The sequence below is a fragment of the Ammodytes marinus genome (assembly GCF_949987685.1).
Source record: "Ammodytes marinus genome assembly, chromosome: 13".
NCBI lineage: Eukaryota > Metazoa > Chordata > Actinopteri > Uranoscopiformes > Ammodytidae > Ammodytes > Ammodytes marinus.
In genome coordinates, this window is record NC_137217.1 from 5,766,373 (window position 1) to 5,782,843 (window position 16,471).

General features: G+C 41.0%; 2 protein-coding genes across 2 annotated transcripts; both read right to left on the reverse strand.

The window, feature by feature from the left end:
* Positions 1-345: 345 nt before the first annotated feature.
* On the reverse strand, positions 346-10,852 carry mc2r (melanocortin 2 receptor; the record flags this gene model as incomplete). Its single annotated transcript, XM_080039202.1, has 2 exons — positions 346-907; positions 10,500-10,852. 2 exons carry the CDS (start codon positions 10,850-10,852, stop codon positions 346-348), a joined length of 915 nt encoding a protein of 304 aa, XP_079895328.1.
* LOC307259389 (putative nuclease HARBI1) lies at positions 8,742-9,656 on the reverse strand (the record flags this gene model as incomplete). The annotated part of the gene is made up of 1 exon (XM_080039203.1): positions 8,742-9,656. One exon carries the CDS (start codon positions 9,654-9,656, stop codon positions 8,742-8,744), a length of 915 nt encoding a protein of 304 aa, XP_079895329.1.
* Positions 10,853-16,471: the final 5,619 nt, after the last annotated feature.

Here is a 16,471-nt window from a genome sequence, read left to right on the forward strand (position 1 = left end):
CACCGCAACAGTAGCTTGGCTGTTTGTTGTGCAGGATAAGGTTCCGCCCACTGATGACTCTCTGACCAATCAGTGGTCTGCAGTGTTTCACTTAAACATTTAGTACCTGGTCCATCGAACTTCGATGGAGTAGAGACCAAAAAATGTAGGTATCAGGTAGCAGTTACTTTTGCATAAGGGTATAGGAGTAGAGTAGGGTAAGGTAGTGTAGAGTAGAGTAGGGTAGGGTAGAGGAGATTAGAGTAGGGCAGGGTAAGGTGGAGTAGAGCAGAGCTGGTACCATGTAGTGGAAATACACCACAAGTTTCCCAGGCTTAATAAAAAGGTCGTAATATAGATCTCTTCTTACGAGCACCGCCTCCAGTCCAAACAGAAGAGAAACATCTTCCTGAAGGTGTGCCTGAGCTCGGCGCTGCGGAAGGCGTAGATGGCCGGGTCCACCAGGGCGTGGCTCATCAGCAGCACCACGTGGAGCTGGAACAGCGAGCGGTAACACTCGCAGTACGGGTCCAGGGGGCACACCATGATGATGACCAAGTGCGTGAAGAAGGGCGCCCAACATACCACCAAAGCCCCAAACAGGATGGTCAGAGTCAGGGCCCCTCTCATGCTGCTTCCCCTCCAACGCTGGCGCCGAATTTTACCTCCGCCATAGGTAGGAAGGGCGGCTATTTTCCTTGCATGGATGCGTGCCAGCATGAACATGTAGACGTACAGGAAGCAGATGATGGCCAAGGAGATGAAGAAGAAAGCCACGAAGCAGATCATAATGAACTGGGAGTGGAAGAAGCGCACCATGAGCACGGCCGACACCCCGCACGTGCTCCAGACCAGGCCCAGGACAGCCCCCGTGCGCCGCATGGTCATGATGTTATGGTACTGAAGGGCGTGGAAGATGGTGATGTAACTGGAGGAGAAGACAACAAATCGTTTTCATCATAATACTCAATTCATCTTTTGGTGTGCTGTAGGGGGTGTCCCCGACTAAGAATTTAAATAGTCTTATCAGACTGATCAGGTCTTGCCTAGAGTAGACTATTAGTAAAATTATTATTATTTTTCTTCTGCTCATTGATCCATAGTCTACTTTCATTTGCAACATTCCTTCCATGTTTTCACACCAGACAAAGGGCCCGAAAAAAACCCAATGACAGTTGACTTGGGATATAGTTCTGATGAACTATAAAATTAACTATATCCCAAATATACAGTAGTTCATTTTATCGCGATTTAGTTTACCACGGTGATTTATTCACAAACACCTTTCAAAAGACGGAGTATCACTAAATATATTTTTTTTACAGAAGGCTATACTACGCTGTTAATACCTGTAATCTAATCAAATCCACCCTTTATTTATTGCCCTATAGTGAAGAAAGCAGACAATATAGATCTTTAAATTCTCCATTGGTGTGGTCTTTAGATATGCAGCTTCCATTGCCATCTCGTTTGACAAGATTAATCGATGCAGACTCACTGATAAGCCTCCAGGGACACACCAGCATCACAATAGCAGACTAATTGATGTCTCGGTTTGCTCCAGATGAAGTCCAACTGAAATCCCATTTAGTCAACTGTTTTTGTAATCAAAATAATGTCAACCTGTTGTTAAAATGCATCATACTAGTTTGTTTAAATCATTTAAAGGAATAAAAATTTGTATTTTGGGAAATATCAGAAATTGTACTTTTTGGCATCTTTGTAGGGACTGAGAGAGTGCCATTAAGGACCACTCCAGCATCTTACCAAACACAAGTGACATTTTCAGGTACGTTACATGCTGCGGCTTCGCATCTAATTAGCTATCTAGCTTGCCATCTGAGGTTAGCGGTGGTCCACTTCTCCCTGCTGAATGTTTGTGTGATTGTCTGCTCTGCCTAAGATAAAAACGATGGTGTTACTGTTCATACAACATATACTTGACTATCTACGTAAGATACAGGAATAGTATTCTGACAAAATAATATATAATATATATATATATATATATATATATATATATATATATATATATATATATATATATATATATATATATATATATATACAGTCCCCTCCATAAGTATCGGAACAGTGAGGCCAATTCCCTTATTTTTGCTGTAGACTGGAAACATTTGGGTTTGACACCAAATGATGAATATGAGACAATAGCTCAACATTTCAGCTTTCATTTCCAGGTATTCACATCTGGATCCGATACACAACTGAGAAGATATAATTATTTGTAAAGGAACACCACATTTTTAGGCGAGCAGAAGTATTGGAACAGATAGACTTTAAATAAAACTTACTATTTTGTCGCAAAACCTTTGCTTGCAATAACCGCATCAAGCCTGTGACCCATTGACATCACCAAACTTTTGCATTCTTCTTTTGTGGTGCTTTTCCAGGCTTTCAATGCAGCCTCATTCAGTTGCTGTTTGTGTTAGGGGGTTACTCTCTTAAGTCTCCTCTTTAGCAGGTAAAATGCATGCTCTATAGGGTTTAAGTCTGGAGATTAACTTGGCCAGTCTAAAACCTTCCACTTCTTGCCCCTGATTGTGCTTTAGGTCATTATCTTGCTGCATGATGAAGGATCTTCCAATCAGTTTGGTTGCATCTTTCCTTAAATTGTCAGACAAAATGTTTCTGTAAACTTCTGAGTTCATTTTGCTGTTGCCATCATGTGTTACATCATCAATGAAGAATAATGAGCCCGTCCCAGAATAAGCCATGCAAGCCCAAGCCATGACATTGCCTCCACCGTGTTTCACAGATGAGCTTGTATGTTTGGGATCATGACTAGATCCTTTCTTTCTCCAAACTTTAGCCTTTCCATCAATTTAGTAAAGGTTCATCTTGACAACAACACAGTAACACATGATGGCAACAGCAAAATGAACTTAGAAGTCTACAGAAACATTCGGTCTGACATTTAAAGAAAGATGCAACCAAACTGATTGGAAGATGCTCCATCATGCAGCAAGATAAGCGTCCAAAGAAACTGCAAAAACAACAAAGGAGTTCATCAGGGGCAAGAAATGGAAGGTTTTAGACTGGCCAAGTCAATCTCCAGACTTAAACGCTATAGAGCATGCATTTTACCTGCTAAAGAGGAGACCGAAGGGAGTAACCCCCCAAAACAAACAGCAACTGAATGAGGCTGCGGTGAAAGCCTGGAAAAGCACCACAAAAGAAGAATGCAAACGTTTTGTGATGTCAATGGGTCACAGGCTTGATGCGGTTATTGCAAGCAAAGTATTTGCGACAAAATATTACGGTTTATTCACTTTAATTTATTTAAAGTCTATCTGTTCCAATACTTTTGCTTGCCTAAAAATGTTGTGTTCATTTTCAAAAAATTATATCTTCTCAGTTGTGTATCAGATCCAGATGTGAATACCTGGAAATGTAAGCTGAACTGTTGAGCTATTGTCTCATATTAATCTTTTGGTGTCAAACCCAAATGTTTCCAGTCTACAGCAAAAATAAAGGAATTGGCCTCACTGTTCCGATACTTATGGAGGGGACTGTATATATATATATATATATATATATATATATATATATATATATATATATATATATAGCTACTGTATATGTAGTTTATATTCGGGAGTTTCAATGACTGTAATTTGACAAATGCATAGAGAATTGCCACCCAGCAAAGCAGTTAAAAAGTGAAGCATATAGCCAACAGAGAAAGGAAGGAGATTTTTCTTTCAGCTTGTTCTGCTGCTCCTAAGTGGCAAAAAAAGCTATGCTGCTAGAGGAGAACAAATATTGTGTGAGTTATTAGGGCAGACATTTTATTTTTTAAAGTTAAATGTATGAAAAATTCTGCCAGTGAACTACAAGTCATGCACACATCACCTCACTGTGGCCCATTAAAAGTGTTGATTTGTATTTCTACCTTATAATCAGCTTGCGATTTTGAAATATGTAAAGAAAAAAATATATAAAAATATAAAATAGGGGAGAGTGGCCTAAGTTGTGCCGGTGGGGAAGCTGTGCCACCCCTTGTTTCTAGAAAACCATAGAAGAAATTGGAAATGTGACCACATATTTAAGAAGAGCCATCCATTTAACTCATCCTATAGAGAAGGGAGAAACATGGAATAAGATATAGGCACATTTAAGCTCAAAAAACTGTTTTTTTGCCTTTCAAAGTAAAATTTCCATGATCAAGGTTTTTTGATTATTGTGTCTGAACAATTATAGACACGTTTAAAAACATTTGACACATGTTTTAGTGCTTTAGTAGGCTACACTTTATGTCTATATAGTTAGCACGATGTCAGAGAATCGCATATGCCAGGTGGCAGTTGGTTCTACAAAGGCGGAGCAACTAGTGCAAAGTCAATTTCTGAGAGTTGTGCCATTGGCATGGCTGTATACGCTGGTCACCAAAAGTAAGTGATTGTCTACAGTAGCTCAGAAGAGAGCGACATCTCCATTCCACTTAACGACACCACTGACGAGAGTTCAGATGGCCAGAAAGATGATTATGGTGACTTTGTCATTGTGAGCTTTGCAGGTAAAACCATTAGATCTGCTAGGCCTTGTTTAAGAAAATTGTCCTTCAATCTTTGTCAAATATTTACTTTATTTACTTTAAATACACCTTAAATAAGTAATTGTCTTAAGGATTTGTCATGCATTACAGTTTATGAGATATATACAAGTGAAACTCGAAAAATTAGAATATCGTGCAAAAGTTCATTTATTTCAGTAATTCAACCTAAATGGTGAAACTAATATATTATATAGACTCATTACATTCAAAGTGAGATATTTCAAGCCTTTATTTGTTATAATTGTGATTATTATGGCTTACAGCTTATGAAAACCCCAAATTCAAAATCTCAGAAAATTAGAATATTACATAAAATCAATAAAAAAAGGATTTTAAATACAGAAATGTCGGCCCTCTAGAAAGTATAATCATGCATATGTACTAAGTATTTGGTTTGGGCCCCTTTTGCACAAATTATTGCCTATATGTGGTGTGCCATGGATGCTATCAGTCTGTGGCACTGCTGAGGTGTTATGGAAGCCCAGGTTGCTTTGATAGTGGCCTTCAGCTCGTCTGTATTGTTGGGTCTGGTGTGTATAATCTTCCTCTTGACAATAGTCCATAGTTTCTCTATTGGGTTCAGGTCAGGAGAGTTGTCTGGCCAATCAACACAGTAATACCATGGTCAGTCAACCAGTTACTTGTGGTTTTGGCACTGTGGACAGGTGTCAAGTCTTGCTGGAAAAAGTAATTCAGCATCTCCATAAAGCTTGTCAACAGACAGGAAATATGAAGTGCTCTAAAATACCCTGGTAGGCAGCTGTGGTGACTTTGGACTTGATAACACAGTGGACCAACACCATCAGATGACATGGTGCCTCAAATCATCACTGACTGTTGAAACTTGACAGTGGTCTTCAAGCCCCTTGGATTTTGTGCCCCTCCACTCTTCCTCTAGACTGTGGAACCTTGATTTCCAAATGAAACGCAACATTTAATTTGGATCAGTGATGATTTTATGGTATCATGTCATCTGCTGCTGTTGGTCCACTGTGTTATCAAGTCCAAAGTCACCACAGCCATCTACCAGAAGATTTTAGAGCACTTCATGCTTCTGTCTGTTGACAAGCTTTATGGAGATGACAATTTCCATTTCCAGCTAGACTTGGCACCTGCCCACGGTACCATAAACCACTGGTAACTGGTTGACTGACCATGGTATTACTCTGCATGAATGGCCAGACAACTCTCCTGACCTGAACTCCATAGAGAAACTATGGACTATTGTCAAGAGGAAGATGATACACACCAGACCCAACAATACAGACGAGCTGAAGGCCACATCAAAGCAACCTGGGCTTCCATAACACCTCAGCAGTGCCACAGGCTGATAGCATCCATGCCACGCCGCATTTAGGCAATAATTCATGCAAAAGGTGCCCAAACCAAGTATTTAGTACATATGCATGATTATACTTTCTAGAGGGCCGACATTTCTGTATTTAAAATAATTTTTTTATTGATTTTATGTAATATTCTAATTTTCTGAGATTTTGAATTTGGGTTTTTTATAAACTCTAAGCCATAATAATCACAATTAGAAAAAATAAAGGCTTCACATATCTCACTTTGCATGTAATGAGTCTGTATAAGATATTATTTTCACCTATGAAGTTGAATTACTGAAATAAATTAACTTTTGCACGATATTCTAATTTTTCGAGTTTCACCTGTATGTAGATATACAGTATTTGAGTTGGAGACTTTACTGTCAAGGCCTCACTTTAAAGTCACTTTGAGCAAAAAGTGGCACATCTCATCCCACTCTCCCCTACTTAGTTTAAGACAAGGCAATCCACTAGCCTTGCTTGAATCGACGTACATACCAAAACATTTTATCTGTAGTGGATTACTGTACAAGCATGTTTTAAGCCACAACATGATGCCTAAACACCATGAAGGCATGAAATACTTGGTGATCAGCATCATTGTGACTGTAGTGTGCATGACTCGCAGAGCCCTCTGCCTTTAATTAACTTTATGGATGTATTAGTTAGAGCACAGAGGCAAGTTCACACTCCTCAGAGACCTAGTTAATGAGACCTGATGCTATGAATTTTAAAAAGAGCAGTGGGATAATTGGTTATAGCCAGGCCCAAAGTTCACAGAGAGACAGTGTTTAAAACAGCCAGCTCTGCATTATACAGATCATACGAATCACTTGACCGTATCCTGGTGCTGTTTTGATTCACAGTCATGGAAGCCTGCAGTTTTTCCCTTTGATGTATAATGGAATCATAAACTGAAGCTTGTAGCGTCACAAGGCATTTGAAATGGGGATAGAGGTGGATTAGTGGGCTGGGGGATGGAATACATTCATACCATCTCTCTGTTAAATATACCAATCCTTTGACTGCTGTGTTTAGCATTTCCCTGCTGGAACTGTTAAAGCTCAAAACTAAACAAGGTGTACCGGCCTTTACCTCTTTTCTGGCGGAACGTGCCATATTACTTAAATGGAAAGATACCATTCGAGGGAGGAGTCAGTCTCACTGGATAAGAGACGATGGGCCGGTTTCGGAGACAGGGCTTAAATCAAGACTGGAGTAGGCCTAAATCAGACTAGTTAATCCTGGCTATTTAAGTGGCTTGCATGAACATGGCATAAATTTGGCTTAGTTAGTCTGAGACTATGGAGTCCTGGAGTAAGCTTAATGAGAACACCTGGTTCAAGCCTCATTAGACTAAGTGGAAGCACAGGCTGTTGGTCCAATTGTGCTCATGAAAACCTGAAATGGATTATGAAACACCAATGTTGCAGTGAATTTTGAGACAACACAATGGCAGAGGCAAAGAGAATTCGCTCCAAAAATTATAGTGAGCATGAAAAAACACTACTAAAACTAATTGTATCGAACCATCCAGTCATTGAAAGCAAAATCCATACCGCTGCTATTGAACAGAAGAAAAGAAGTGATTGGACTGCAATTGGCAATGCATTCAATGCAAATGAAGATGTCACCACAAGAACAGTACAACAACTGCAGGTGAGTTAATCTTCATTATTAGGCACAAAAATATGTGTTTGTTTCCTGTTGCCTATACCCTGCTTATTTATGGCCTACCCAAATACAATACTCCTGCTGCTTGTAGCATTCACATTGAATGAATATCCTGTTTAAAAGGATAGTAACCTATTTTAAAGGGGCATATGCATGTTAAACATGGTGGTAGAGTAAGATATGTTGCACAAAGGAAAATCCATACCTATATGTGAGGGGGAAAGAAATATAAAATAAAATCATTTCTCCACCATGACCTAAATTATCAGGAGACAAACTTATTTTTATTATGCCTTATCAGTACCAGTATTTCAGATTTCCCATATTACTATTTTTGTGACATCAAAAAATAAAACTAATGAATGATATCTGCCTTCATAGGTTCTATGGAAAAACATTACACTGGGATTAAAAAAAGAGAATGCAGCAAGCAGAAGAGAGCGATTTATTACAGGTGGTGGACCACCAATAAAGGACATGTGATGAATTGGGTGACTTGCTGTCTGGTATAATAGAGCACCAGCAACCTCTGGATGGTATTCCAGACAATGACCATTTGGACAGTGAACATGGAGAACTGAGCACAAATGGTAAATATACCTTAGGAAGTAAATTGGTTACAGGACCATATTAGTTGATTTGAGTTTGGAACAGTGGTCTTTTTTTCCAGAGGAAACCAATCAAGAGCCAGTTCACAACGAGCCTGAACCCTCCACATCTGCTATGGCACCCCTGGGAGATGAAGCTGCTACCATCCAACAGAGACCAAAAAAGATAACTATGCATGAAAAGTTAGCCAGAGAATTTCATGAGCGTAAAATTGAATATTTAAAAGAAGAACATGAAATGAAAATGAGAATTCTAGAGGTTGAACTGGATATGAAATTGGGAGAGAGGGCTATGCTCCAAAAAAGAATTCTGCATACCAGTAGCCATGGTGAATATGAGGAATTGTGAAAAATAAAAATAAATGTATTGTCATTTGGCATGTGAGTGTGAGTGAGTATTAATCATCACAAACTACATTTTAACCAGCCTTGGTTCACTCGTTTAATTTTGCTACATTGTTGTAATTTTGTACAGAAACAGTATGCAAGCAAAACTATACCATAATGAATACATTCCATATTTAAATGCTGAAGTGCTGCACTGTGAAAGCAGCTCTGTGTGCAAGTCCTTGCTGGTCATTGGCTGCCTCTGCCACCATGGCAGATCACAGCTGTAGCAAGGATCACTTTGCAGCATCTTCTTGGCTTGAAACGAAGCATATTTCGTAAGCACTGGAATCGAGTTTTCCATACTCCAAACATACGCTCGATCATCCCTCTAGTACGGATATGAGCTCTGTTGTACCTTTGCTGCTCAGCTGTTGTGGGATTTAGATGTGGTGTGAATAAATAGTTACTCTGACCATATCCACTATCACCAAGTAGTAGTCCACTATGTTGTCCTCTCTCAAATTGTGCACACAATGAAGAGTTGAGAAACATCCTTGAATCATGGTTTGCACCTTTCCAACGGGCAACAATGTTTGAAAACTCCAAATTAGGAGTGCATACACCCTGAACATTGATTGAAAAACAGTTCTTACGATTCCTGTATTCTTCTGCATCAGGAGTTGATGGACACTTGATGGGAACATGACATCCGTCTATACAGCCAATCACTCCTGGGAAGTGCCCATATTCATAGAATTGCACTTTATAGTTGGCTTGCCCAGCAGCATCAGGGAACTTGATGTAAAGACTCCTCAGTTCACAAATGGCACTGCAGACTTTGTGAACTATTCTACATACAGTTGGTTCACTGACACCACACAAATCACCAGTTTCACGATGAAAGATTCCACATGCCAAGAACCTCAAAGTGATCAGAACTTGCAGTTGATTGGACACAGGCCTTCCTCTTTGAGACAGAGAGGAAAGTCTAGGCTCAAGCAAAGTAATTATCTCCAATGCATTTTCCTTGTGCATACGAAAGCGGTCTCGAAAAGTTATTTCATCAAACTGATTCAATGGATCACTCCTATCCAGCAGTATTCGTCTGGCTGGCCTTTGTCGTGCATGTTGGTCCTCATTTAGATATTCCAAATAGTCCATGCTCCCAAACAATCCAAGCTCAGTTTCACAAACAGTAGCCTAGCCTACTAAGCGGGAGTTAAACCTGCCTCCTTGGCAGATTAGTTTAAGCTTCAATTCAGTCCAATTTAGTCCTGGAGTAGCTCTAATGCTCAATTTTGCATTCGGCTTTGTTTAATCCAGAACAGGCTTAATCCACGACTATTTTAAGATACGTCTGTGCAAGTGAATTTCAGTTAAGCCAGCTCAAACAGCATTTTAGTCTGGGACTAGGCTTAAGCCTTGTCTCCGAAACCGGCCCATTATGTTATGTCTAAAACTTGAAAAAATAAGTAATTCCGCTTGAAAGACTGTGAATCCATTCAACAAAAGATGGGGGCGTCTTCTCTCCTTTAAAAAAAATAACCTGAGGCATACTTGGCGATTGTAATCCAGATCACTTTTTGTCATATTCAGCTAATATCTACTCATCGTTTTTACCTGTCAGTCATGTGTGCACGGTGAAAAGAGGTCACAGCTCTGCTAAGGCCTGACGGCATTCTAAAAGCCTGGCTCAGAGCCAGCAGCTGGACATATTTATACTAACCTCGGCCATAACGTCACAGAATAATGTTTTGGGGAAATTGGCCGGGCCACTCGTTCTGAGCGTCAAATATTGCCGCGATGAGTATAAACATAAACAAACGTTCGCTGGAGATCGCTTAGTATGCCTTCAATAAATAAATAAACCTTAGGTTCAAATAAAATACACTTTTTCCAAGCTCTACATACATACAGTACATACACACACACACACATACATACATACATACATACATACATACATACATACATACATACATACATACATACATACATACATACCGGTCCACAGCGATAGCCAGGAAGCTGAAAATGGAGCCCACAAAGGACATACACAGCAGGGCGTCTATGACATCGTCCAGCTTCAGCTCTGAAGAACCTTTCTTCTTCAGCTGTCCCACGTCCACAAACACAATCATCAGGTTCTCACAGGTCTTGGTGACGCTGGCTATGGTGTTGAAGGCGGCCAGACTGCAGATGAAGCAGTACATGGGCGAGTGGAGGTTCCTGTTCCACACCACGGCCACCACCACCAGCAGGTTCTCAGCCAGACTCACCACACCGATGGTGAAGAACAGAGAGAAGGGCACTCCCACCTCGGGGCAGTCCGACTGGTTCACCGTAGCAGCATTCATAGTTAGCGTCAAGATAGCTTTTTGGCTAGATTTAAAGGCTAATTAATATGGATAGTACAGCTATTACCTCAAGGGTAATCTTGATGGTCAATAGCTGGATAAGCTCAGTAGGTATAACACCACTTACTTTGGTACCAGGGTTTGATTTCCGGTCAGTGCGGGGGGAAAGTCCAGAGAGGTTTCCTTATAATGCTAACATTCTATACTTCAAGTTTTAAGCCGCTTTGGATACATGCGTCCGCTAAAGGACATGTAATGTAAAAATTTCAAGTTCTCAAGATGTTGATGTTCTATTGAAGAAAATGGGATTTTTCTTTAGTCCTATCTTTACTTTTGGACTAGATATAACTGCATCGGATCTTACTTGTTGTCCATGTTGGTCAATCACAAAATGTCCTTTTTCGCAGTAGGCCTATTCTCAGCAATTGACAGGACTGAGTCACGATCTTCTAGCCATGTGGCCTCATCTGTCTGCCTCTCCTCTGCTGTTTACACCAGGGACATGCAATCGATTGGTTTTCTTTGGGTGTTTTTAGTCAGACGAGTCAGTGTGTTTGTCCAGGGCCAACACACAGTTATTGCCAAAGCTGTCTACATTTGACTGCAGCTCAGTGGTTTGGAAATGCCTGCTCTTTTTTGAAGTGTCTACAAAATCCATGGCTGCTCTCTTTCTCTGCCAGTTTGGTGAAATATCTTGCTTGATGCGTCACCTGCAGAAAAAACAGTTATTGCAAATCCACAGTTATTGCCCTCTCTGCATTCTGTTGAATATATTGCATGGCGCTGACTAACCTCCTTTACAAATGTTTCACATGCTGAATGTTTGATGACTATAGTATTTTGCAATCCAACTTATGACAACGCAACACATTTAAAAAAGGAACATTTTCTTGATCATCATATAATCACAGTTAAATTGAAAGAAAATTCAAATCCGGTGCTCTGACTTTGAATTCCAGCTGGGCTGCAGATAAAAGCATGAAGAGGATTCTAATCATTATACTAAGCTTTAATTCACAACCTTTTGATCAGTCTTTTCCTTGTCAATACTAGAAACAGTGCCGCAGGTTGTCTTCACTTGTGTGTTTCTATTATACGTTGTACATTTTCTTCTTCTGCATTGTTGAGAGGAGCCTGGGACTTTGAGAATTTCATTGCAAATGACTGCTGCTGTAATTGTTAATGTGCATATGACAAATAAACCATCTTGAACATATATCCAATTAAAAAAAACGTTTTATAAGCTACGCTTGAACATTGCACACTTCATCCCATCTTATGACAGAGGCTTTGAGTAATTCCTCCTAGTAGAAATGTAACAGTCAAATATTAACTGACTTTGAACTGCGGTCATACATTCCTGGTCAATTGTTTGCTTCATTATTTCTGTTATTTTAATGTTTTCTTTAATTGGACAGAGAGGAGCATCAGAATCCAGAAGGTACAAAAAAAAAATTTTCAGTGTTTTTTTGCCAGATACCTACGAGTTTATAACCAACACAAGACTAAGAAGAACATGCCAGGGAGGTTTTATGCAAATAGAATGAGTAGTAAAGTTCTAGTATCTGAGACATGCCAGGAGCCATGGGGATAAAGCTGTTGTTTGTCTGGAGGGGTTGTTGCTCCAGACATCAGCTGGAAAAGCAAAAGTGTATATAGTTATTTTTTTGGTATTGGTGTTATGTCAATTTAGAAACCCAAATACATACGTTACCAACACAATTACTTCCTGGTTTCTTTCCAGTATGTATTTGATTCTAAAATGACATAAAGTGAAGAAATATAACGTAACGTGGTAAATAAACCAGTCACAACAAGCACACAGGAGCGTTTAGTGATGTTGTAAAAAGTGTATCTTTTAACGTGCTCCCCTTGACTACCAGTGTTTGAGCTAAGCGTACCTGGATGAGCGACCTTAGCCCATTTCTATATAAATGATTCAGCAAAGTTACAGGAAAGTGAGGTGAAAAAGGTCAAAATTCAAAATGTTAACCTATTCCTTTGAGTGTTGTAGGATCACTGTACAGGGTTACTTACACTAAACAACTTTCTGCCTTGTAATCAGGCATCTTGTGTCGCTGTGGTTTGCACAAAACATGACTGAAAATGATAAATCACAAAATTGTTGACCAGGACGCATCTCAGACGAGTCTGTCTGGTCTCCTTACTACGTTTTGTAATGAAAACACATGCACAATATGACACGGTGTATCACATTTACTGTATACCATGCGTTTGATTGGATGTACTGTTATTTTTCCCTCTAACCATGGATGTCTGCAAAGGAACAAGAAGTTTGGGTGCTGATTTTGCGGTTAAAAGACAAGTAAGAAAAAGAAAAAAGATTTGTAAATATAGGCAGCAAGGATTGTCGGTTCCGGTGTCACGTATTAATCACACACACCTCTGAAAACTGCAGACGTTTGTTTCCTCCCGTGAACGGAGCAGAATGTTTCTCCTGTTGCTTCCGAGAGCAACTGCCGCCAGCGACAGACACAGACGTGGCCGTTAGCAGCAGTTATAGGTCCGTGGTTAGTAGTGAAGTATATGGGCTTCAGTAGTTTAAAACACAGACTAGCGTGCTGCTATGTTTGGCCGTGCTTAGCTAATAATCCTGGGAAAGCCACAACGTTAGAGTGACTGTAGTACAGAGCAGGTGGGATGCACGGGGCGGATCATTCTGCAATCTGCACATGCTTTAATTGCGTTAAAAAAAGTAACGTGTTAATTCCAGAAATGCGTCAACGTGTTAATTTTGACAGCCCTAAAGGTGAGAACACACCAAACGCGTTGGGTGCGGTGGCGGCGTTGAAAAATCCTATTTTTGCATAGGGAACCATTGGTTTAGGCGCGATGATGCGTTGGTCGCGGTAAAGTGGCGCTTTGAGCGCGGTAGCCGCGCTACCAAAGCGTCACCGCACCATCGCACCACCGCTCGAGTTCAAAAAATTTAACTTTTAACGCTCCAACGCGTGACGTTTAGCCACGGTGGCCAAGCAGCGGTGAGCTTGACCCGACGTCACAGACATCGGCACGGTGGGAGGACAACACAGAGGCTGAGAAACACCGTGGAGGAAATGTATTTGCGGCTGGCTGGTGATATGAAGCCGCTCGGGGTTGGGTTAGAAAACGTGGGGAAAGTGAGCCAGAAGAATGGGCTTCCTGGTTAATTCAGTGAATATGTGCGGCTGTGCTTTAGCCATAAACCAAGTTAGCACCGGTCGGATAGTGTTAGTTAACTCACCCGGTTGTGTGCGGCCACCCAACCCGATCTCACGCCGAGGCGCGAGATACACACGCATGGACCGGTGTGTAACTCACGCGCCCTGCCTGACCAGGGCGTGTGAGTTACACGCGCACCTCCGTGGTCAAAATGGCGGCCGCGGTTGTTTTTGTCTATATTATAACCTCTCCCTGTCCCCTTGCCCTAACCCTAACCACCGAGGGGGCTGCAGCTAGATAGTATTGAAATGCTGGGGGAAGATGTGGTGCTATTCCTGGGACAACATGTCGGCCCCTGTTGGTGCTATTCCTCCGTTCATTTAGACTATTCCTCCATTCATTTTGACGGCGGGAGGTGCGCGCGTAACTCACACGCCCTGGTCAGGCAGGGCGCGTGAGTTACACGCCGGTCCATGCGTGTGTATCTCGCGCCTCGGCGTGATACCAGGTTGGGCCACCACCTCCTAATGAACCCAAACATAACGGCTAAGTCCGGGGAACTTTCACAACGAGTACAGCGAAGCACCGGTGTATATAGCACCGGTGATATCTACGCCAGCCACGGTCCCGTCACAGCCAGGTAGGGTAATGTAGGCTACTTGCCTTTATTTTCTACTGCCCTGCGCACAATGCTGCTGTAAATGTGTTTGGTATGGTGCTGCCTTGCTGTTTGTGTTCATTTCCGAGTGGCGTGAATCTGCAATGCTGTTTTAAGGCTATTTGTTCCGTTCACTTGCTGTTTATTTGTCTTTTGGCACAATTGTTGGCCGTGTTGTTGTTGTTTTTGTGTGGACATGAACGCTGTTGTGTCGGGTCGGGTCTGATCGCAGCCATGGTTGATTAGGGGAATAAATATATCGGGGGGGGGGGGGGGGGGTGGGACTAGCTGCATAGTGTTGGGCGCGTTGAACCCTTTTTTTGACACAAAATGACCAAGCGCCGGATCAGGTGCGTTGGGCGCTTTGGCCACCGCACCCAACGCGTTTGGTGTGTTCGCACCATAATATATTTATATAAAGCTACAAGCATGCTCCATCGACAGTATCTGTCCATTAAATGGAACAGATAATTATGCGTTCAACTCTGACCTGTTTGGTGTCTCTATATGCTCTGATGTATCCTATCTCTGTCCTCTGCTGCTGCTGCATTATCACATTTTGCCTTGGGGATCATTAATGTTTGATTTAAATCTCCTCAGTGACATACTGCTTGTGTTGTTCCAGCATCAACACTAATCGGTTGCACATCAGGGAACAACATGTGGGATTTCTGTTTTCTTGAGATGAACCAAATGGCACTTTTCCACTAGATGGTACCGGTTCTACTGTACTCTACTCGCCTTTTTTGGTTTTACACTATGAAAAGTTCCCTGGTACTTTTTTGGACCCTACTCTGTGAGGTTCTAATTACCAAGTACTAAATGGCAGACATGAAACAGTAGATATGAGAAATACAGTAAATACTATGTAATGGAAAAGCGCGAAAACTCTCCAAATAAGAAATCGCGAATGTACCTTTTATCAAATATTAAAGGTGCTCCGCGGAACTTTCAGTTTTTGTTCATTCTAGCGACCCCTTTGGACAAAAGCGGTAGTGGTTTTACTACGCCAGCTGTTGTTCCTGGGTGAGTGTACCCATAACAAAGGCATTAAGAAAAACTATATCAAAATAGCATTCTTTGCCCGGATGGTCTCTTTTGCTGTTACATTGATTGTCAGAGGAAAAATTTGACTGTTTCCGGAATATTTCAAAATTCCTTTTAGCACCTTTAAGTGACTAAACAAAATGACAAAGTCATTTACAAGGACGTCATTCTCTGAAAGGCAAGTAAAGTAAACTCAACACACTGCTGATGGCATGGAGCAGTGTCTATACCTGATGTGTTTGTTCAACATTAATAGCAACGTTAACAGTCACTACTCTAGTTTCCGTATCCTCACCAGATGAAAAACCTATATATAGCTTTTCCATCCCACATAGCAACAACATTTCATTATGGAGCTGTTCTTGTGCTTTGCGGTATTGCCATGTTGAAAGAGTAAAGGTGAGGGCATGCCTTCAACCTTAACCATTAAAACCCCCAGACCAAAAAGTAGTATGTGCACAAAGGGGTACTACCCCATTTGAGGGTTCACACAATTCGGGCCATAATAGTAACAGTAAACAGTGTTACCACAGTAAATACAGTAGTGTATGTATCGTGGCATGAAAACAATGGTAAGTCTACTATACCATTGTTCAGGTCACTGAGGTTTCCGATCTTATTATTTTTGCCAATTTTGTATCGAAAGTTTAAAAACTACAAGTTGTGAAATATAATATGAGATATAGTACGAAGCCAATGTGACTGATTTTCAATCTTGAGGGGCCTATGCTATGTTATGCAGTGACCATCCA